Below are 22,502 nucleotides of genomic sequence, written 5' to 3' on the forward strand. Positions count from 1 at the left end.
TCAGGATATCGTTACGTCATGTTGTAGTATTGTTCTGTAGTCATCAGGATGATATCGTTACGTCATGTTGTAGTATTGTTCTGTAGTCATCAGGATGATAACGTTACGTCATGTTGTAGTATTGTTCTGTAGTCATCAGGATGATATCGTTACGTCATGTTGTAGTATTGTTCTGTAGTCATCAGGATGATATCGTTACGTCATGATGTAGTATTGTTCTGTAGTCATCAGGATGATATCGTTACGTCATGTTGTAGTATTGTTCTGTAGTCATCAGGATGATATCGTTACGTCATGTTGTAGTATTGTTCTGTAGTCATCAGGATGATATCGTTACGTCATGTTCATGTTGTAGTATTGTTTTGTAGTCATCAGGATGATATCGTTACGTCATGTTGTAGTATTGTTTTGTAGTCATCAGGATGATATCGTTACGTCATGTTGTAGTATTGTTTTGTAGTCATCAGGATGATATTGTTACATCATGTTGTAGTATTGTTCTGTAGTAATCAGGATGATATCGTTACGTCATGTTGTAGTATTGTTCTGTAGTCATCAGGATGATATCGTTACGTCATGTTGTAGTATTGTTCTGTAGTCATCAGGATGATATCGTTACGTCATGTTGTAGTATTGTTTTGTAGTCATCAGGATGATATCGTTACGTCATGTTGTAGTATTGTTTTGTAGTCATCAGGTTGATATCGTTACGTCATGTTGTAGTATTGTTCTGTAGTCATCAGGATGATATCGTTACGTCATGTTGTAGTATTGTTTTGTAGTCATCAGGATGATATAGTTACGTCATGTTGTAGTATTGTTTTGTAGTCATCAGGATGATATCGTTACGTCATGTTGTAGTATTGTTTTGTAGTCATCAGGATGATATCGTTACGTCATGTTATAGTATTGTTTTGTAGTCATCAGGCAGGAACAATCAGACGAAACTTCCTTTTCCCTCAAACTGGAAGAACAACAATAAAAGCTCTCGTAGTCTGTAGCTTTTATTGGGAAAAATCAGTTTTAGGGAAAAGGAAGTTCGGGAAGATTGCCGACTACAAAACAATACTACAACATGACGTAGCGATATCATCCGCTCCCGACCGGTTCATGAACCCGAAATGGAATGGTGCCCAGGCTAATAATTCTGGAACCAAATGGACCATTACATGTCTGTAACTCTGAGTGTACAAATGGAACCAAATGGACCCTTACTTGCCTGTAACTCTGAGAATGTACAAATGGAACCAAATGGACCCTTACATGTATGTAACTGAGAGTGTACAAATGTAACTAAATGGACCCTTGCATGTATGTAACTGAGAGTGTACAAATGTAACCAAATGGACCCTTACATGTCTGTAACTCTAAGAGTGTACAAATGGAACCAAATGGACCCTTGCATGTATGTAACTGAGAGTGTACAAATGGAACCAAATGGACCCTTACATGTCTGTAACTCTAAGAGTGTACAAATTTAACCAAATGGACCCATGAGGGTCCATTTAGTTCCATTTGTACACTCTCAGAGAGAGTTATTGTGGTCCTTGAAATAGAAAATCCGGTTTAGTAATTGTATATCAGACGTGACAGTCCACATACCAGCTCAGCTTTGACACTGTAGATAAAACCGGATCCAGAAACTATTTCAAATATTATGATTGTGACAAAGCAGCCTCTGGCAGATTAATTGTTTAATGTTCAGCAACACACATTCATTGTTTTTATGCAGTATTGTCTGTATGCTAACATATTCTCATGCAGTGACACAGAAGGTGCACATTCTGACATGGGATCTGATCTAATATACGTATTGGCATTTTTCACATTTTGCAGTTTGCACTCGAGCTATTTGAACTTTTTGTAGTTTTAGAGATTATTAGATTGGTATTTAAGAAGCTTATTTTTTTTTAACCCATTTAGGACTGAGACCAGATTATATTCTACAAATGTCTTTCTAAATCAAGACAGTTTTCAGAAAAACCTTATGTTTCTATATCATTGGTGCTCAAACTATTGCATGTCAAGGACCCCCAAAATTATATGTAATTGGCCGCGACCCCATTTGAAAATATGATGTTCCAGGGACCTCCCAGAAGGAAAGATTTTAGTTAAAAACTTTTGCTGGGGAAAGAACATAATATATATATATAACGCTATTTAAGATTTGCGCCACATTTTCACGATTAAAAAAAATAGCTAAAGCTTAAAAAGAATGGTCAAAGTGGTTAAAAGCTATAAGGCGACACTGAGGCGACCTCATGTCTAAAAGGGGTTAATACATAGATCACTGTCTTGACGCTATTAACGTGGTATTCTTGAGACTGTTGTGTTGGTTTTTTTAGCACACGATGCATTTTTCCCCTGCCTTGTAACTTAAAGGAGAATTCCATGCTAGAAGGCTTTCTTACCTTTATTTGTAGTTGTAACGTCCCCACCAAAGAGGTCCAGGTGTTATTTTGTGCAAAAGTGCTTTATTGGCTATTATCCCTATTATAAGCCCTCAATGGGGGTTGGGTTTTTTGTGCTAATTTGCTTATTTCCATCGAAATAAGTAGTAAAGTGTTCCACTTGGGATACTATTTACATTATGAAGAGAGTATATATACATTGATTTTTGAGCGATGGATATAAGCGAATTAGCACCCCAATGCCCCATTCAATTAAATGCAACTCAATGCAATTCACTGAGGGCTTATGGTAAGGGAAATAGACAATAATGCGCTTTTGCACAAAATAACACCTGGACCTCTTTGGTGGGGACGTAACCAACTACAAATACAGGTAAGAAAGCCTTCTAGTATGAATTTCTCCTTTAACTTACTTGTAATTTGGTATTGTTGTCCATACAGTTATGAACCTTGATTCGTACAGATGCTGGTATGTGGAAGCCTAGCTATGGAATGGGGGTGTGGTGTCTTTAAGATCTGATGAATCCACAGGGAGCAGCATGGGTGGATTGATAATGCACTGTGGTTGGTTGATTAGACAGCCAGGGGGTGGAGTCTGTAGACTATATTAGGGGGCCAGCAGCTCAGTTCAGTGCTCAGTTCCACTGCTGTGGAGAAAGGCTGTGACACTTTTTTAAACCTCTGTTGTTGTTTGACTTGCTTTTTTACTTTAGTCGCCAAATGTTTACAATTTATGTTATCACAGGCCTGGATGTCTGAAGGTTGTCTAAGGACCGAAAGCTTGCTATTCCAAAAAAAGGAAAATACAAATATACGATTTTTGCATAGTTTTGAGTGTGCGGAGCCTGCCTTTATACTCCTTTGTGACTCCAGCACCTCACCCAAGCTCACCTTTTTCACTTCATCCAGGCCTGATTTAAATTAAAAACGAGTTTTTTCTTTTTCTTCCTGCAACAAGCCTGCCTCCTGGTCCATTTCCTGACATTTTTAAATGTTTTTTTCAGTTTGGCTGACACTGAAGCCGAACCAGAAATCTCCACTTGGTAACAATGATGATGGAGCCGATTCTGGTTCATCCCTGTTGGTTCCGGTTTCCTCCGGTTCCAGGCTGGAAGTGGAAGGTTATTTCCCCCCATAAGAAAGGCTAGATGGCACAAGGCGGAGTCCACAGTGCAGTTCACCGGTGGACATCTTGCAACAGAAGCAGTCAACTTTTCTGGTACGTTCTATCATGGTAGCTGGTGATTAATCTGCTCAAACAAGTATATACTCCTAAAACACCAAAAGGGGTTCCCTTAAAGAACTCCATGTAAGTTGTGTGAAGTCCACAAGATGGCCACATATCTCGGCAGGTCACCAATTTCACCATGGATTTTTTTTGTTTGTTTGTCCCTTACCTGTCAGCGACGTAGCCCCCCAGGACCTGGTGAAGCAGTGTTTGTCCCTACCTGTCAGCGACGTAGCCCCCCAGGACCTGCATGAAGCAGTGTTTGTCCCCTACCTGTCAGCGACGTAGCCCCCCAGGACCTGGTGAAGCAGTGTTTGTCCCTACCTGTCAGCGACGTAGCCCCCCAGGACCTGCGTTAAGCAGTGTTTGTCCCCTACCTGTCAGCGACGTAGCCCCCCAGGAACTGCCTGAAGCAGTGTTTGTCCTTACCTGTCAGCGACGTAGCCCCCCAGGACCTGCATGAAGCAGTGTTTGTCCCCTACCTGTCAGCGACGTAGCCCCCCAGGACCTGGTGAAGCAGTGTTTGTCCCTACCTGTCAGCGACGTAGCCCCCCAGGACCTGCGTTAAGCAGTGTTTGTCCCCTACCTGTCAGCGACGTAGCCCCCCAGGACCTGGTGAAGCAGTGTTTGTCCCTACCTGTCAGCGACGTAGCCCCCCAGGACCTGCATGAAGCAGTGTTTGTCCCCTACCTGTCAGCGACGTAGCCCCCCAGGACCTGGTGAAGCAGTGTTTGTCCCTACCTGTCAGCGACGTAGCCCCCCAGGACCTGCGTTAAGCAGTGTTTGTCCCCTACCTGTCAGCGACGTAGCCCCCCAGGAACTGCCTGAAGCAGTGTTTGTCCTTACCTGTCAGCGACGTAGCCCCCCAGGACCTGTGTGAAGCAGTGTTTGTCCCTACCTGTCAGCGACATAGCCCCCCAGGACCTGTGTGAAGCAGTGTTTGTCCCTTACCTGTCAGCGACATAGCCCCCCAGGACCTGCGTTAAGCAGTGTTTGTCCCTTACCTGTCAGCAACATAGCCCCCCAGGACCTGTGTGAAGCAGTGTTTGTCCCTTACCTGTCAGCGACATAGCCCCCCAGGACCTGTGTGAAGCAGTGTTTGTCCCTTACCTGTCAGCGACATAGCCCCCCAGGACCTGCGTTAAGCAGTGTTTGTCCCTTACCTGTCAGCGACATAGCCCCCCAGGACCTGTGTGAAGCAGTGTTTGTCCCTTACCTGTCAGCGACATAGCCCCCCAGGACCTGTGTGAAGCAGTGTTTGTCCCTTACCTGTCAGCGACATAGCCCCCCAGGACCTGCGTTAAGCAGTGTTTGTCCCTTACCTGTCAGCGACATAGCCCCCCAGGACCTGTGTGAAGCAGTGTTTGTCCCTTACCTGTCAGCGACATAGCCCCCCAGGACCTGTGTGAAGCAGTAGCCCCAGAAGAAGCTGCCCAGCACCATGCCTTGCTCCCTCTTGGTCCAGTTGAACTGCTGTGCCATGCTGACGGCGCAGATGGGCATGGCCACGCGGGCGCAGTACAGCAGACAGGTGCCCAGCAGCAGCACGGCCGTCCAGATCCGAGCCACGGGTCTACAGCACACCACAGTCACGTTATATTGATCACATTACTGTTATTACAAGTAAGATGAACGAAGCTTGTAAATTGCAATAACAACAATTAGAATGAATTTTTTTCACACCTAGCCGCAATTTGCAACTCTAGATTTGTTTTTATAATGGGATGAATCTAGAGTTGCAATACCCACCATTGACTCCCCACTCATCCAATTTGCTTTTGCGATCTGCTTGTATTAAACCAACGTTAAACTCACCAACATTGCAGCTCTAGGCCAAGCTTGAATTATCCTCTTTCAATCTGCCGAGCTTTTATTTCATTAAAAAACACTGTAGACATGTTATGAGCTACTTTCTGTCAAGAAATTGTGTGTGTGTGTGTGTGTGTGTGTGTGTGTGTGTGTGTGTGTGTGTGTGTGTGTGTGTGTGTGTGTGTGTGTGTGTGTGTGTGTGTGTGTGTGTGTGTGTGTGTGTGTGTGTGTGTGTGTGTGTGTGTGTGTGTGTGTGTGTGTGTGTGTGTGTGTGTGTGTGTGTGTGTGTGTGTGTGTGAGATCAACTGATCATGGTGAACCTGAACTTTTTCCTTAGCATTCATATGACACTTTGATGTATTTCTCTCATTACTAACCAGTAAAGACATGCCAGCTAAATTGAGTAGAGACATTCCGCGTTGATCAGTTTAAGACTCCAAACGTTCAGGCGCCAGGCGATGTAACCGCTGGGAAATGGTGCTACTTTCACTACTTCTACGTAAACGTTGCAATAACGCTATGTGAAAATGCTCTGTTACAAGTAACATGTATTCAGGCAAACACAATTTTAAAGGACCAAAGTAAAGTACATTTAAAGTTTAATTTGGAACTATAGCCCATAGGCGCACACGCTTTGCGGCTACTCTGCTACTCTACACTCTGGTTAGGGTTTGAGGTAGGTTGTCGTTAGTCGGACGAATGACTGGTCGGAACTTAGCACTGCACCCCTCATTACAGGTTTCAAATAATTGTAGTGGAGCAAAAAATATATCTATATTTGCCTCTGAGATGTAGTGTAGTAGAATCATAAAGCATTGAAATGGCCATATATACTCAAGCAAAGTGAAACCTCAGAATTATGCTAGGCTATATATACTTGAATAAAAGCTTGAGTAATAGGCCAGTGATTCCCAAATATTTTCATGTCAAGGACCCCCAAATTGACACTAATTAGCCCGCGGGCCCCCATTTTGAAGAGATAATGCCAGGGACCCCCATAAGAGATTATTCTCAACCATTTTAATTTGAACGACCCCCATGCAGTTTGACATGCATTAGTCTACGGACGGACCCCCATTTAATGGCATTTCTATCTCTGCGACCCTCAATTTATATTGTGAAATCAATGTTAATTTAACTCTGAGAGTACAAATGGAACCGAATGGACCCGTTAGGGTCTGTTTGGTTCCATGTTTACACTCAGAGTTACAGACCCATAAGGGTCCATTTGGATTAGACTATAGAGCTATACAGCTATGCATTCCACCGCAACAGTTCAATTTCAGATCACCAAAGTTACGGAATATGCTGTATTTCACCAACTGTTTTAACATTAAGCCAAGTTTGATCGATTGATTGACATTTTTATTTCACAGTAGGCCTATGTAGAATGGATACGTTTCAAACGAAAGCACAAGCCAATATGATTATTTTCCCTTTGTACCTCCTTACATGATTTATTTTTATATAGAAGTTTATATTTGTACGTCTCTGTATATGTTCTGATGAATTGAACAAGTATTACACCATAGCATCGTCCAAAGTTAACAGTTTTTGTATTGAGCTGTGCTTGAAATGTACCTATATAGGTACATTCTGCATACTGTTAATAAATACTTCAATCAATCAATACCATTTTCAATTAATCAGAACATTTAAAAGACATGAAAATATACACACTTCTATGGAGAAAAAAAAAACAGGAAATCATCAAAAGAACGTTAAAGACAAAAATGGGAAAAAACATGTACAGTATGGGAAGGGAAAAGGGTGTGGGGGACTCTCTAAAGTTGAAACAAAGTATCAGCAATAACACTTCCTGTACAGTATGAAGTCTGTCATGATGACGTTACAATAGTCAATGTTTACACCATAGGGTTTAAACACATAATTAGCCTACTGTGAAGTGTTTCAGATGTCAAAAATGCCTGGGCTGATAGAATGGTGATGGATGATGGTCATGGAAGGGGAACATTCTGAAAGCTTCATGGGCAAAGATAATCAACTTCGAAATCTTAAAAAAAAAACCTGTCAAAATGACCTCCTATAGTAGTAACAACATTATGGACTATAACATAAAACAAAGATGTTTAATAATGCCAACCTGGGCCAGGTGGTGTTCTGCTCGGTCCACTTCTTGTTCGGACATCCAGGAGGGGGTCCGGGGACCTTGTTCTTATTGATCTTATTGTCCGGGGGTCCGTGGAGGTTCTCATTGTGACAGACCAGGTCGGGACTATAGGAGTTCTTTCCATGTTTTTGAAGAATTGCCATTCAACGTCGTTGAGGTTTTTAAGCAGTCGTATTTTCACCCCCACCTTTCTCTCCTATAGTCCTATAGATAATAACGCTTTTTATATAAACCTAGAGTTGTTATTCACAACAGTCTCTGATCACAACAGGCTGATCGGATGTCTTCGGTCGATGAAAAATAAAGTGAACCAGCGCCGTGTCGTTTCGAAACACAAACCCCCTGTTTCTTAACGTTGCTCAGACCGCAGCGAAAACACGGCAGCAAACACAACATCTTCTGTTTTCGGATGATGCTGATCTTGGATCCATTAAACCGTTTAAAAAAAACCGTTGGGGGTGAAATAAGCGTAAACGGAGGGGGGGAAGGAAAGGGGAACCGATCCGAAACGACGCTAATATCGTCCAGATCAGAGCAGACTATAGTGGCTCAGAGAGAGGGCTGTGTGTGTTTTCCTGATGCTCTCAGAGGAGGAGTAATCCACGTGTCAGTTCTCCTCTCAGACACAGTTCTCCTGACCAGCGATAGAGGACGCTTCAGGACCAGGACACACTCACAGTCTCACACACACAGACAAGATCGTCAGGAAATCGACACAAAACTATAGTGACTTTTTTTTTCTTTTTCTGAAGTCATCGTCAATGGCTTTAAAATACTACTAATAATAATGTCTTAATAAACCGCAGTTATCTTTATCAGAAGAACGCCGGAAACCCAGGCGTTTTGTATTGGATGTAGGCAGTAGCCGCCAGCCATCATTATGATGATGACTGTGCAATCTGTATCTTTTATTATTATTATTTCTTATTCTTATTATGGGTGTGCAGGATAGATAGGATGCAGTGACTCTGTCTTCCCTATATCGAATTACACAACACTGTCTGTCAGACAGAGAGAGATACAGTAACATATCATCATTGCTTCACTGACTATAAGTAGTCTCTCTCTCTCTCTCTCTCTCTCTCTGTCTCTCTGTCTCTCTGTCTCTCTCTCTCATAGAGTATATATCTCTAAGCTCTCTCTCCCCTCCTGCTCTTGGCTTAATTGGCATATCAGGCACGTGCACACATAGACATCAAAGGGGGCTACAGCCCCTGCCCTTTTACCCGTCTGTAAAATAAAAACTGCCCTTTCCAGACCACGAATGCAGCATTTACCATGGTGGAAGAAATGCAATAATGCCACTCGTTCCCAGCTTTTTTTCCGAAGACTCCTGAACTTGAGTACAGCATTTTGCACACTTTTTCCGGCACTTTTTCGAAATCCATGTCGTTTACTTACACTGCATCTCCAGTAGATGAAGAGTCATGGTTGCGCCCCGTCGTGTGCAGCGACACGTTGAGAGCTTGCAGCTATGTTCGCTATTTTTGTCCAAAAGTGCCCTCTTACGGGATTTTGCCCTTCCCCGGCCCCAGGGCCAGGCTGCCTGACACGGTGGTGGTCCCCTGGACCCCTGCTGTAGGCCTACTGCTGAGGTGTTGCTGCTGCTGCTGTTTGTTTGTCCTTTTGTCAAAACTCCTGGCTGTGCAAATAGTCCATTTACTGGTTCCCAAACACTTAAAAAAATATGTTGTACATTTTCTTCTTATGTAGTTTTTTTTAGATTTTCTGAGGTCATTGCACCCAAAAAACCCTTATCCCAAACCCAATCTTGAAATCAATTTTGTCCCTGACTTTACTGTCCCCGCTGATGCAAATCCACCTGTAAATGTCCCCTGATTATTTCTCTGTCTAGCCAAATGACTTCAGAAAGTATGCTACCATATATTTTTGATAGGAAATCTGGCCTACACAAGAATAAGTCACTGTTTTACTTGCATACTTGGAACGATGCAAATTGGAAATGCCCCTTTATGCCCATATATGGAGTTCTTTGTCAGCCATTCCCAAATATGGAGTCTATGCAGATATCAGAACATCATTGTGATGTCAGAACATTCATTCCCATATATGGATTATTTGTCAGGCATGCCCAAATATGGAGCCTATGCAGATGTCATGTTGTGAATGTGATGTCAGAACAGGCCTCCTAGCTGTTGGGCTTGGGCTAAATTCGGCCATAGCCACTTGCCCAAATGTAGTGACCTCATCGCATGTGTGGACTGCTATGGCCGTTTTTAGCCGAAGGATTGTTTTTCGTGCAAAAAAATGCTTGCAATTGATTCGGAATCATGAATAACCCCTAGTTTGACATGCCACATGCTACTTAAAAAGCATAATTTTAATTTGAAATTGTTGCCTTTATATAGGTTTTCAATGGCCCCGGCCCAACTTTCAACCCCTGAATTTACCATGATCCATAATTTAATTAACTTTTAATGTTATTTGGATCATAAAAAACCTTGAACGATTACTATTTCTATTTATTTTTTGTCAAATCTTAGATTTAATGGCCTGCCCTATAGTCTGCTTGCAACCACACCAATAAATACCACAGACAAAAATATGAATTGCCCGTTTTTGAAAATCATTTTTATTGCAAAATAATCAGTAAAGCACATCAAATCTTTCCCAAAAAATAGCTACTTATTCCATTACACGTAAATAAAACCATCTGTATTGTAACTGTCCTCGTCCCATAGCCTGTAAATTAACCATCTGTATAGTGCCCTCGATCGTCCCATAGCCGGCGTGGTGTCTGTATTCACATCTTGTTTCACCATATTATTAACATTAACAGTATGAATCGTTCACAACGTAAACTGAAATGCTGAACGTTTCTTCATAAAAATGTAGATTTTTATGGCAGTGCACATTGAGACGGACAAAACAAAAACAAAGCCGGACAGCAAAGCTCCATTGACGATATGCACACGGCTGCCATCTTGTCAGCAAGGTGCTAACTAGGTGCAACTTCCCGTAGACAGCACATTCATCTAATAAGAAAAGTCCTATTTAATTATATTAAATGACGTCAAACTCACCAACATTGCAGCTGTCCGGAAAAGCACTGTTTGTTTCATAAAAAAAAGTGTCAAGAGTTTGGAAGCACTTGTTATCAGTAAAGCAACCTCCTGCATTATGTACAAATTTTAAACGGGTGGTACACATGGGCTGTTGAGTGATAGTCAACGAGTACTTCCAAACTCCAAAAAAATCATCTGCAAGGAATTTCTTGACGGGAAGTAGCTCTTGTATTAAACAAACACATTGCAGATAAGAGGATAATTCAAGCTTTCTCTACAGCTGCAATGTTGGTAAGTTTGACATTATGTAATACAATTAGATAGGACTAGGCATGTAACGATATATCGTATATCGATATATCCCGACGATATGTATCGATTTATTCAAAATTAATATCTATTTTCAAAAAAGGGGGGCTAGGCTAGTGTGTGATATGAAATGTGAGCTGTAATCATATTCACGTGCTTTTGGAGAGAAATGAGACACTCCATGCAGTCACTTTCAGTAGTAGAGGCCTGCAGAGGCGAGCTGTACGTATGTGTCTGTGACACAGGTGATGGTCGTTATTGATGCTCATTAATACATCAAGGAAGGCAATTATGTTTCTGCACTGTCAAATAGGTCTACATCTATCCTAAGATGCCATCAAAGAAAAGAAGAAATGTTAACTCGAGCTAGGTTTAAACTTGAAAGCATGTTTACAGTTCTTACACAGAAATTAAGTAATTTTACATGACAAGTAATGCTACTTTTGCAATGTAGTTAAATAGGGGGGGGAAGATAAATCATTAAGAAAATATTAATATATCGTGAAAAATTGTATCGTGAACCTCATATCGTGACACGTATCGTATCGTGAGTTGAGTGTATCGTTACATGCCTAGATAGGACTGTTCTGTTTGGATGAATGGGCTGTCTATTGGAAGTTGCACCTAACTGGCAAGATGGCAGTGGTGTGCATATCATCAATAAGTGTACACCAGTGGTTCTCAACCAGTAGTCCTTGAGGGGGTTCCAGGTCGTCCCCATGCAGTGAAACGATGGAGAGTTGGTAACCAAATGGACCCTTATAGATATTTAACTCTTGAGAGAGCGTAACATTCATTTTACACTCAAGAGTTGCATTATTGTTAAACATCTGCATTACTTAATTTAGTCTACACAATTAAGAATGTAGAAGACATATTTTTGATCAACGTTGTGCCTGTTATCTCTCCTATCGGTACCAACATCAATGCAGCATGAAATTGATGACAAAATCTTATCCGACGACAACAAAATATTCTAAGATCTTGGGCTAAATGTCATCCAATGGTGGTCCGTGGCTCAAATGTCGAATACATAGACCTCGATAAGAAAAGGGTTGAACGCCACTGGTGTACAAGGTCAAACTCCTCGGCGTTCGGTCGATAGTGTACAGATATACTCTTGAGTGTGTACAAAATACCAGTAATTTGTACAGATATACTCTCGAGTGTGTACAAATACCAGTAATTTGTACAGATATACTCTCGAGCGTGTACAGATACCAGTAATTTGTGCACGCTCTCGAGCGAAGCGGTTTTAACACTCCGGGGGTTTTACGGCGCACGCAAGCTACATAAAAGTGAGAGCCTAATTTAGGCCTTATTCACAGCTTCCCATGTCTACTTTCCCTGCCAAGTGGACAAGAAAAAATGTATAGTGACTGAAATATGCAAAAGAGTAACATTTTCTTTTTTAATCCTAATATAATCCCAGCCCCAAACCACACCAAAGGGTCGGTTCGGGCCAAAATGGTTTATAAGGTCAACTACACCAATGCAACTCAACTCATTGAGTTGTAATAAGTTGCATTGGTGTAGTTGACCTTAAAAAACGTTTTGTCCCGACCCGACCCTTTGGTGTGGTTTGGGCTTTAAAAGGTGGTGTACAGTATCATGTTTTCTTTTTTTAAATGTCGTTTGCTAAAAGGTTAAGGGCTCCATTTTCGTCACCGCTAAACCCCTTATCCCTAAACTTCTTTGCCATTTTTGTACCATTTTGAAAAACATTTTTGAATAGTTCAACTAGCCAATCTACATTGACACGTTGTGAGCTTGTAGAATGGCCATTTTAACTGTTCAAAAATGTTTAGCAAAATAGTAAAAAAGGCAAAGAAGTTTAGGGATAAGGGTTTAGCGGTGACGAAAATAGAGCTCTATATTCTGATAGTAATCACTGCTGTTTGTTCAGTAACAGTGGTCTCCATCTCTTTACAACCACAAATATGATATTATCAACTTGTGTTCCACTTCTGACCGCTCATTCATCATGTTTCATTACATCCGATTTCAAATCTGTATTATGAGTTCTCCCGACCTGAAAATGCATTTTTGTTTACTGAAGAGCTGGGGAGAGTCCTACTGCGTTTAGTACCGAACAAACAAACTCAAAAGCGATGATTACTAAGGGAATATAGAATTAGTATTTAACACTTATTTAACAAAATTATACCAACAATACATCACCTTTAAACGTTAAACTGTATCGTAATAAACATAAAACAAATGTCTCACTCAAAAAATTATAATAATAATCCCAATGTTTTGTATATGGTTGTCTTTGTTTCAGGGCCGGAGTTTGAACATATTTGGAAGGGTGGGTGAACAATCCGTTTTGCACATTCTCTACGTTATCAAAGAAGAAAAAGAAAAAAGCAACCCTTACCAAAAAAAGAAAAGGTTGTAAATAATGTTATGAGTCTGTGTAGATAAATGAAGAAGTGTGTCCCATGCCTGCTCTGTGCAGTGGTTCTCAAAGTGGGGTTCGGGAGGGGCGTTCCATGGGGGTCCCCCAGCTAAATGAGTTAATAGAGCATCACAATCACTTAGTTTATGCATTTACACCGTTGGCTGTTCCAAAAAACAGCAGATCTACAAGCTCACAGAGCGTCACTTTGTGCCGTGCTGCAAGCTTGTACATCTGCTATTTTGGGGGGAAAATGTTGATGGGGGGGCGGGGGGGGTGGCTGGCACACAACCTTTTCAGGGGGGGGGGGGGTCCCACGGCCAATATCAATTAGGGTGGTCCTTGACGTCGTGGAGAAAAGTTTTGAGAACCAATGCCGTGGCAGCAGATATCGTAGCCCCACTCCTTGTCTGTTCACTTGGGGTCCTCGATGGTCCCTTTGCTGAGGTCGGTCATTTTGGGGTACTTGACCTTCTTCTGGTCCAGCTCGTTCTGCGCCCACAGCAGCAGCTTCAGCAGCTTGGCCAGCTTGGGGGTGGACTCCCTGTTCTCGTAGTCCAGCACCGACTGGTTCACCTCACTCCACACCTGAGGAGGACCACAGGCAACAAATACATTTAGACCTGAGGACCATTCAAAAAATGTGGCCAAATTTGACTGAGGGACTACCATTGGATTATTTTTTAATTTCCTTTTTTTTCATATCATGTGAAAGCAGGGAATTATAGCTTCAAATTGACATTGGTTGTTCAGTTTGACCCACCAGTTTTGGAGACATGGCTTATAGAGTAATTAATGTCTTGCAGAAAACAGCGAGTTGAGAAAACAGGCTTGAAAGGTTCACTTCTGTGGTATCTTACATTAGATGGCTACATGTTTAAGCATTTATCAGCTCTGACATTTATTATTATTTATGTTCTTGTTAGTATGTGAAGAGTCTGCCTGTGATATTAACTAATTTCTTGAACAGTTGGAGTCTTGCCGCCATGACTGTCTCTGTATCAAAAAGAGTCACATATCACAATCCGTCGTTCGTCGCTCCTTCCAGAGGACATTAACCAATTTAGACCTGAGGACGATTCTTAAAAAATGTCTTCTAAATCCTTTTCTGAAAAACCCATGTTTCTATGTCAGTGGTACTCAACTTTTCATGTCAAGGGCCCCCAGAATTATCTGTATTTGGCAATTTTGGCCGCAGACCCCGATCTGACAATATGTTGTTCCAGGGACCTCCCAGAAGCAAAGATTTTAGTTAAAAATGTTCGCTCTGAAAGAATATATAATCAAAGATTTGCGAAAATTAAAAAATAGCAGACCAACAAATTCATAGCGCGGCACTCGGTGCCACGCTATGAGCTTGTAGATCTGCTATTTTACAACAGCTAAAGCATAACATAATGCTTAAAACCCCAAAAGGGGTTCCCGCCCCAAAATGTGTTAAACAAACCTTCTGTCTCTGCATCATGTTGAGCAGGTCTCCGAACGGTGAGTCCTCGGGGTTGTCGAAGGCCAGCAGCGCCAACGTTCTCTCCATCTCCGTCAGACACTCGCGGCTCTCCTCGCCCTGCTCCGCCAGCTGCGACTGGGCGAACTCCAGCGCCGCCTCCGTCTCCCGAAGGCGAATCAGCTCGATCAGGTGCTGTTGCTGTTGGACCGTGGTGGAAAAGAACGTTGAGGGTATTTGTACCTAGGCCAGGGCATTAAGCAACTAGTCGACTATTCAACTAGTCGACCTTGTTGGTACTTGGTATTTTGACTAGTTGATAAATAAAAAACTAGTCGACTAGTAAAAATGAGTGAATGCCCTACTTCACTACGTCTCGGATCAAAATGTTGCACTTTCACTCACATTGAAAATGTTAGTTACTTTGTAGATTTAGATGATTATTACAAAACATACAGTAACCACTTCAGCTCTATATACTGTAGATTTCGGCCATTTGAAAATAGCCGATCTACAGCCCGGACGGCTGGTGTAGCTGTCTGGGCACCTATAGGCTGGCAATCCTGCCTGACAGCGTGTTTATGAATAAAATAAATACCTTTATTGATAGGGTACAGTAATTAGACAGGAAAGGGGGAGAGAGATGGGGGGAGACATGCTGCAATGGTCGACGGGCTCAGGGCTCGAACCCGTGACACGCAGCCAGGCTGGATTACCGGCCTAGGTGCCTGGCCAGCTCAGCCACGGCCCAGGCCAATAAATAAATAAAAATTGCTGGGAGAGAGAAGGCCTCCTGCCGTGAGTTACCTGCAGGTGGAAGTAGAGGTAGCGGTTGGTGTCCAGCAGCTCGGGGTGCAGGCTGTTGATGAGGGCGATGGCCTCCTGGATCTGACCCTTCAGGATCATCTCTCGGATCTTTATCCTCTCGTCCAGGGAGTCCAGGTCCACGCTGGGCTCGATGCCCGACTCCATGCAGAACTTCTCCGCTGCTTCCTTGAAGCCCTCTGGGGGTTTTTATCAAATTAAATTAAGGCAGTCGTTAAGCCATTTTGACCTTGAGGACGATTCTACAAAATGTCTTCTGAATCTTGACAGTTTTCAAACTATTCTCAAACTATTTCATGTCAAAGACCCCCAAAATTATATCCAATATATCTGAAAATATGTTGTTCCGGGGACCCCCCAGAAGCAAAGATTTGAGTTAAAAACATTTGCACTGACATTTGTGGCACAAACATGTGTGCCTTATTTTCACAACTGGACTAGTATGATATTAAATAAACTTTACATTTATCTACATTTAATTTGTGTACTCATCTAGTTGTGAAAACAGGAAAAGAGTATATACTGTAGGCTATTTCTTGGCTGACTTAATATTTTATTAACAGGCTTTGGGCCAAGCCCCTATAGGGCCTAGGCTTGTTTCCATTGTGGTCCTCTGTATAATATCAAAGTCGGTCAGAATCGGTATCGGCAGATATGACGTGCAAATAATCTGAGATTTTATGAGTCCTACTACTTCAACGACGTACAGTACTGAGTACAGTATTGCATCCCAGGAGGACCCCCGGAGCGTGACACGATTGCGTCCTTTCCTCAATTTAGTGATAAGGACGCAGGATGCAGGCTCTTTGCGTCACTGCATCAGGAGACCACAATGGAAACAAATCCCAGGACTTTTGTGCCTTATCCTTTTCGCATAAACGTCGTGCTGTGCCGTTTAAATTTAAGAAAACAATCATTCAGTCAATCAATCACTGCACCTGTCACCAGGTAGTTCATGATGAGCCGGTTCATGTCCGCTCTCTGGATGTGGACATTGTTCAGCTTGTCCATCCACTCCTCCCTGGTTATGTCCTCCGGCTTGTCCGCATAACTCATTCTGGAGGTGTCCTGTGGACAGACAGACAGACATAACTCATTCTGGAGGTGTCCTGTGGACAGACAGACATAACTCATTCTGGAGGTGTCCTGTGGACAGACAGACAGACATAACTCATTCTGGAGGTGTCCTGTGGACAGACAGACAGACAGACATAACTCATTCTGGAGGTGTCCTGTGGACAGACATAACTCATTCTGGAGGTGTCCTGTGGACAGACAGTCAGACATAACTCATTCTGGAGGTGTCCTGTGGACAGACAGACAGACAGACATAACTCATTCTGGAGGTGTCCTGTGGACATACAGACATAACTCATTCTGGAGGTGTCCTGTGGACAGACAGACAGACATAACTCATTCTGGAGGTGTCCTGTGGACAGACAGACAGACATAACTCATTCTGGAGGTGTCCTGTGGACATACAGACATAACTCATTCTGGAGGTGCCCTGTGGACGGACAGACAGACATAACTCATTCTGGAGGTGCCCTGTGGACGGACAGACAGACATAACTCATTCTGGAGGTGTCCTAGTGCAGTGGTTCCCAAACCTTTTTCATGTCAAGGACCCCCAAATTGACACTAATTAGCCCGCGGATCCCCCTTTGAAAACATACGCCAAGGACCCCCATAAGAGAAGATTGTTACGGCTCTAGCAGTGATTCTCAACCCTTTTAATTTCAATGACCCCCAGGTTTGACATGCATTAGTCATTTAATGGCATTTCTATCTCTGGGACCCCCAATTTATATTGTAAAAATCAATGTTAATTTAACAGTGTACAAATGTACAAACTATCATTTAGCTGGGGACCCTGTGGAACTCCCTCAAGGACCCCTAGGGGTCCTCGGACCCCACTTTGGGAACCACTGCTATAGAGAGACAATGAGACAACTCATTCTGATTTTTTTTTATTATATATATATCTTTTTTTTTTTTGCGGCTTACGCCTTTTATAGATTTTTTTTTGAAGGGACAGACAGTAGGCTGACAGGAAACGGGAGAGAGATGGGGGGGTGACATGCAGTAAAGGCCGTGTCGGGTCCGGGAGTCGAACCCGCGGCACACTGCGACTGGATCACCAGTCCGGTGCCCAGACCGTTACGCTACGGCCTGGGCCATTAAGCGTGTTTGAGTGTGATTGAAAGAGGATAATTCAAGGATTCCGTTGTTGGCGCGTTTAATGTAATTTAATACAATCAGTTCTGACTTTTTTATTTGGATCATTGGGCTGGGCTGGTGTTTGCATCTCTAGATTCAACCCATTATAAAAACTAGTGTAGTAGTGTTGCAAATTCCGGCTAGTGTACAACATGCGTGTGTAATCGGACAGATAATGCTACACGTTACTGATGACAAATGGAACATGTAATATTTCAGTTGACAGTGTGTGAGGGCAGATGTGTTATTAATCATAATTAGTGATGCACCGAATATTCGGCCGCAGAAAATATTCGGCAGAAAATGGCTAAAAATGCATTTTCGGCCTATTCGGTTTTGGCCCAAATAGGCAGAAAATATATCACCGAATAGTGTATGCAATTAATGCATTCAAAGAGCTGAATAAATGTTTTATGGACCCAATAGTGATTATTATTTAAGTTAAGTTTTGCCATAACCATAATATAACATTTGTAGAATCAAACTCAGGTTAATGGGTTAAGTGAGGATACTAAAACAGCGATATTCAGTTACACTTCATACCAATGATACTGTGTGGGTGTAGGTATGTTAAGTGGTAACCACTTTCAACATGGCATTACAGGCAAAAGCTTTCTAAATCTTTCAAATTTTCCAAACATCTACAAGCTTGTAGGTCAACAATCTTTGCTATTTGTTGTACAACAAAGTATTTATAGTGCTTAAGTGGCATTCTGGACTAGACCTGTCTGGCTGGAAACATTGTGGTTGCAAGGACTGCATTTCTGACCTTTCAGATACAGAATATTCAGCCGCAGAAAATGTTCGGTTTCGGCCCGAATAGGCAGAAAATATAGTTTTGCCATAATCATTTATTTTAAATAAATCAGGTAGCTTTAAGGTACGGCCATGACAGCAATGGTAGGAAAAAAGATGTATAATATTAATCATATTCAGATATTCGGTATTCGGCCAACTGTTTCCTATATTCGGTATTCGGCCAAGAATTTCAATTTCGGTGCATCCCTAATCATAATATATCAGCGGCTCGTGGTGAATTCTGAGCAGCTGATCGATGTAAAGAATATTTGCCTGGGGAATCTGGATGCTTGGTACTTTGGAGAGATCACTTGACTAGCAAGTATATGCTGCGTTTTGATGACATCATGTTGGTACTTTGGAGAGATCACTTGACTAGCAAGTATATGCTGCGTTTTGATGACATCATGTTGGTACTTTGGAGAGATCACTTGACTAGCAAGTATATGCTGCGTTTTGATGACTTCATATTGGTACTTTGGAGAGATCACTTGACTAGCAAGTACCGGTATATGCTGCGTTTTGATGACTTCATGTCGTCAAAGCGCAATCTAGTGTTGCAAATTGCGGCTAGTGTAAAACATGTGTTTGTAATCGGAGTCGGACAGATAATTACATGTTACTGATGACAAACATGTAATATTTCAGTTGACTGTGTGTGAGGGAAGATGTGTTATTAATCATATATTAATTAAATGAATAATATATAGTGTGATGAATGATGAGACCTTTTATCTGCTTGACCCAGTAGTACAGTACACACACACACACATTGATACCCTCGATACGGTCAGTGACCAGCATCGACTACTTTATCAGACAGGCAGACTGTCTGTCTGTCTCTGTGCACAACACGATTATACGAGATGCATGGCCTGTTCCTAATCCTATCCATTCTGTTCTTGTCTCATATCTTATGAACACGACACTGCCCAATACACTGTGTGTGTGTGTGTGTGTGTGTGTGTGTGTGTTAAACTTCTGAACTTGTTGTGTGACAGTGACAGACGCCTGGGTGTCATCTAGTTGAAACATCACTCGTCATTATCGCCCTTAGTTTTGTCAACCGAAATCACAACATATTATACTCTCCAAAGACCCTTATTCAATTGAAATTGGGTTTAAATATGGCAAAAAATAGATTATCTACAAGCTTATGTGTTGCAATTATGTGACATATTGTGAGCTTGTAGATCTGCTACTTTAGACAATTTCAGAGCGCACAGAACAGAACATGCACAAAAACACCTACACTACAGAACGCAAGCGCTCAAAACAAGACTGACAAACCAAGCATGTTTAACTGATTTAAAAAAAGGCATTTACTTACTTCTATACTGATAACAAATGTATAACAATGCAGTGACATAACAAAACACACCCAGAACAGAAACTCAACTATTTAGAAGACAATGACAAGACGAGGACCCTGATGTAAACAAGCCTTTTCATGCTTTCGTCCTCAAAGTAGCAGTTTTTGTATTGACTTAATTGTGCTTTCGTATTGAAATGTGAAATACTATTTTCATTTATCAAATCAAAAATGACAGTATGTCTTGTGTCTATAGCAGACAAATCAATGCTTGAAATATGTATTAACAGTTTGCAGAATTGCAGTACAGTTCAAGCACAACTCAATACAAAGATGATTGGACTGTGACTGGACGACCCAATAAAGCATTACACTTGTTTACAAGAGGGTCCACGTTGTTCAAATCATCAAAACATTTAGAGACGTACAAAAGCCAAAAAAACTGAACAGGAATTCATCATAAAGGGGGTAAAAAAGGGAAAGGAAACATATACAGTGAAAGGGGGAAAGGGGTGGGTGGGTTAGTTTACTCATCAGAAACGCAGCGTTTTGGTTGACACACACACACACACACACACACACACACACACACACACACAGTGTGTTATTAATTATTATAACATGATGATGATGATCAGCCGGTCATTTCAACAACACACACACACACCGGAACTTCAGTGCTGCTGTGTGTGTGTGTGTGTGTGTGTGTGTGTGTGTGTGTGTGTGTGTGAGTGTGTGTGGCCTTCAGATAAAAACACAACAGTGCAGCCTGCTCTTTCCTGACCAAAACAAAGACTGCTAACATTACCTTCCACCTCTCCTCTTAGACGCTATTTACATTAAACACACACACTCTTGGACGTTTAATGAACACATATTAACGTCTGTTAACGTGTGTGTTTGTTAATTAGTTTAATTACGGTTACCTGATATTTAAATGTCTTCTTTTCTGTTGCTCCTCAACAGTTAGCTGGTTAGCTAAAGCTAGCACTGAGAGAGAACACACACACATACAGGGAGATCTCGCGTTATCTCGGACAACATGGCCGAGCGAGATTTCGTTTTTTTGTGGCTCCTTCGAGTCGATTGGTCGAAAACCCCGGCGTGACGTCACGACCCGGTGTCTTGCGTCACCATGGTTTCTATTGGCTGTGGCCCCAGTGTTCATATCCGGTCTAGGGCCCGCCTACTGACTGATTTCCAGTCTGTTTCCAGTTTATAGACCGATTCCGTACCGGTTTCATGGTCGCAGCCTACGTATTTCCTGTAGGCGGACTCGACATAGCTGCGGGAGTAAAACCCTCACCAGACGCACCTCTTCCACTACAGTGAACGGCAGAGTGACATGATGTTAGTTTGCCTCAAACTTTACTCCTTTACCTGCTTTTTTACTAACACTAACATTACAAAGATGCCCAGAACATCGAGATGAACCTGTGTAGTTTATGGCTGCTCCAACAGTAGTGGCAACATAACAAATAAAATAAAACGGAATGTCTAATATCCACCGCGATGGCTGAGACCAGAGCCATTGAGTAATGGTTGAGACAAAGCAGTGAAGAATCCTGCAAGATACATAATTTCAGTCTTACCCAATACCCAATCTTTCTGTTTTATGAACACAAGGCTGCTGTATTTTATACCTCATACTAAGCATTTAAAGTATGAGGTATAAAGTACAGCAGCCTTGTGTTAATAAAACAGAAATATTTGGTATTGGGTAAGACTGGCGTTATGTATCTTTCACTGCTTTGTCTCAACCATTGCTCAATGGCTCTGGTCCCCGCCAACGCGGTGGATATTAGACATTCCGTTTTTATTTTATTTGTTATGTTGCCACTACTGTTGGAGCAGCCATAAACTACACAGGTTCATCTCGATGTTCTGGGCATCTTTGTAATGTTAGTGTTAGTAAAAAAGCAGGTAAAGGAGTAAGGTTTGAGGCAAACTAACATCAGTCACTCTGCCGTTCACTGTAGTGGAAGAGGTGCGCCTGGTGAGGGTTTTACCCCCGCAGCTACGTCGAGTCCGCCTACAGGAAATACGTGGGCTGCGACCATGAAACCGGTACGGAATCGGTCTATAACGTAGCTTTCATTTAATGTATGGTTTTACATGATTATATTCATTTTACCCTTTACTTTTTTACATATTCCATAAAAAGAAAAGGGGAGAGAGAGGAGTTGGAAGACAAAAATTACCTGCCACACAAAACACAAAACTAAGAAAACAAAGATGAGAGAAGGAAAGAAAAATGAAATGTATCCCTCTAATAATTCATATTTCATAGATATGTGGTTTTGACTATAAATGACATTTCACACACTTTATACAGGTTTATATATACACACACACACACACACACACACACACAGTCACACACACACACACACACACACACACACACACACACACACACACACACACACACACACACACACACACACACACACACACACACACACACACACACACACAAGTTGAACATTATTAGCTTACTTCAACTTCTTCATCGGATTCAGAGAGGCAGGCCAGCCAGGCCAACATGGCATTCCTCCTCTGCCTTCTCCACCTCATCCTGGCTCTCT

At 42.0% G+C, this 22,502-nt stretch overlaps 2 protein-coding genes across 4 annotated transcripts in view; both read right to left on the reverse strand.

Annotated features, from left to right (window-relative positions):
* Positions 1–8,113, reverse strand: part of slc17a9b (solute carrier family 17 member 9b) — a gene marked incomplete at its 3' end in the record, with an annotated part of 31,128 nt that extends 23,015 nt beyond the window's left edge. For both annotated transcript variants that reach the window (XM_083768564.1, XM_083768563.1), the window contains exons 1-3: positions 7,553–8,113; positions 5,041–5,212; positions 4,069–4,094 (exon numbers count right to left, since the gene is read on the reverse strand). In XM_083768564.1, the coding sequence (XP_083624690.1) occupies positions 4,069–4,094; positions 5,041–5,212; positions 7,553–7,722 (368 nt within the window). In that variant the 5' untranslated portion in view covers positions 7,723–8,113. The remainder of the gene's footprint in view (positions 1–4,068; positions 4,095–5,040; positions 5,213–7,552) is intronic.
* A 4,320-nt stretch (positions 8,114–12,433) lies between these two features.
* On the reverse strand, positions 12,434–22,491 carry LOC310861770 (glucose-induced degradation protein 8-B homolog; the record flags this gene model as incomplete). Of its 2 annotated transcripts, none has more annotated exons than XM_083769395.1 (5): positions 12,434–13,903; positions 14,763–14,960; positions 15,567–15,763; positions 16,523–16,652; positions 22,414–22,491. In XM_083769395.1, 5 exons carry the CDS (start codon positions 22,489–22,491, stop codon positions 13,730–13,732), a joined length of 777 nt encoding a protein of 258 aa, XP_083625521.1. In that variant the 3' UTR covers positions 12,434–13,729. The 2 variants fall into 2 exon arrangements, with proteins under 2 accessions (XP_083625521.1, XP_083625522.1); XM_083769396.1 differs by lacking the exon at positions 22,414–22,491 and adding an exon at positions 20,841–20,970 and having other exon boundaries at positions 14,763–15,002.
* Between the last annotated feature and the right edge of the window lie 11 nt (positions 22,492–22,502).

Source organism: Protomyctophum parallelum (genome assembly GCF_964188405.1).
Source record: "Protomyctophum parallelum genome assembly, chromosome: 7".
Classification (NCBI taxonomy): domain Eukaryota; kingdom Metazoa; phylum Chordata; class Actinopteri; order Myctophiformes; family Myctophidae; genus Protomyctophum; species Protomyctophum parallelum.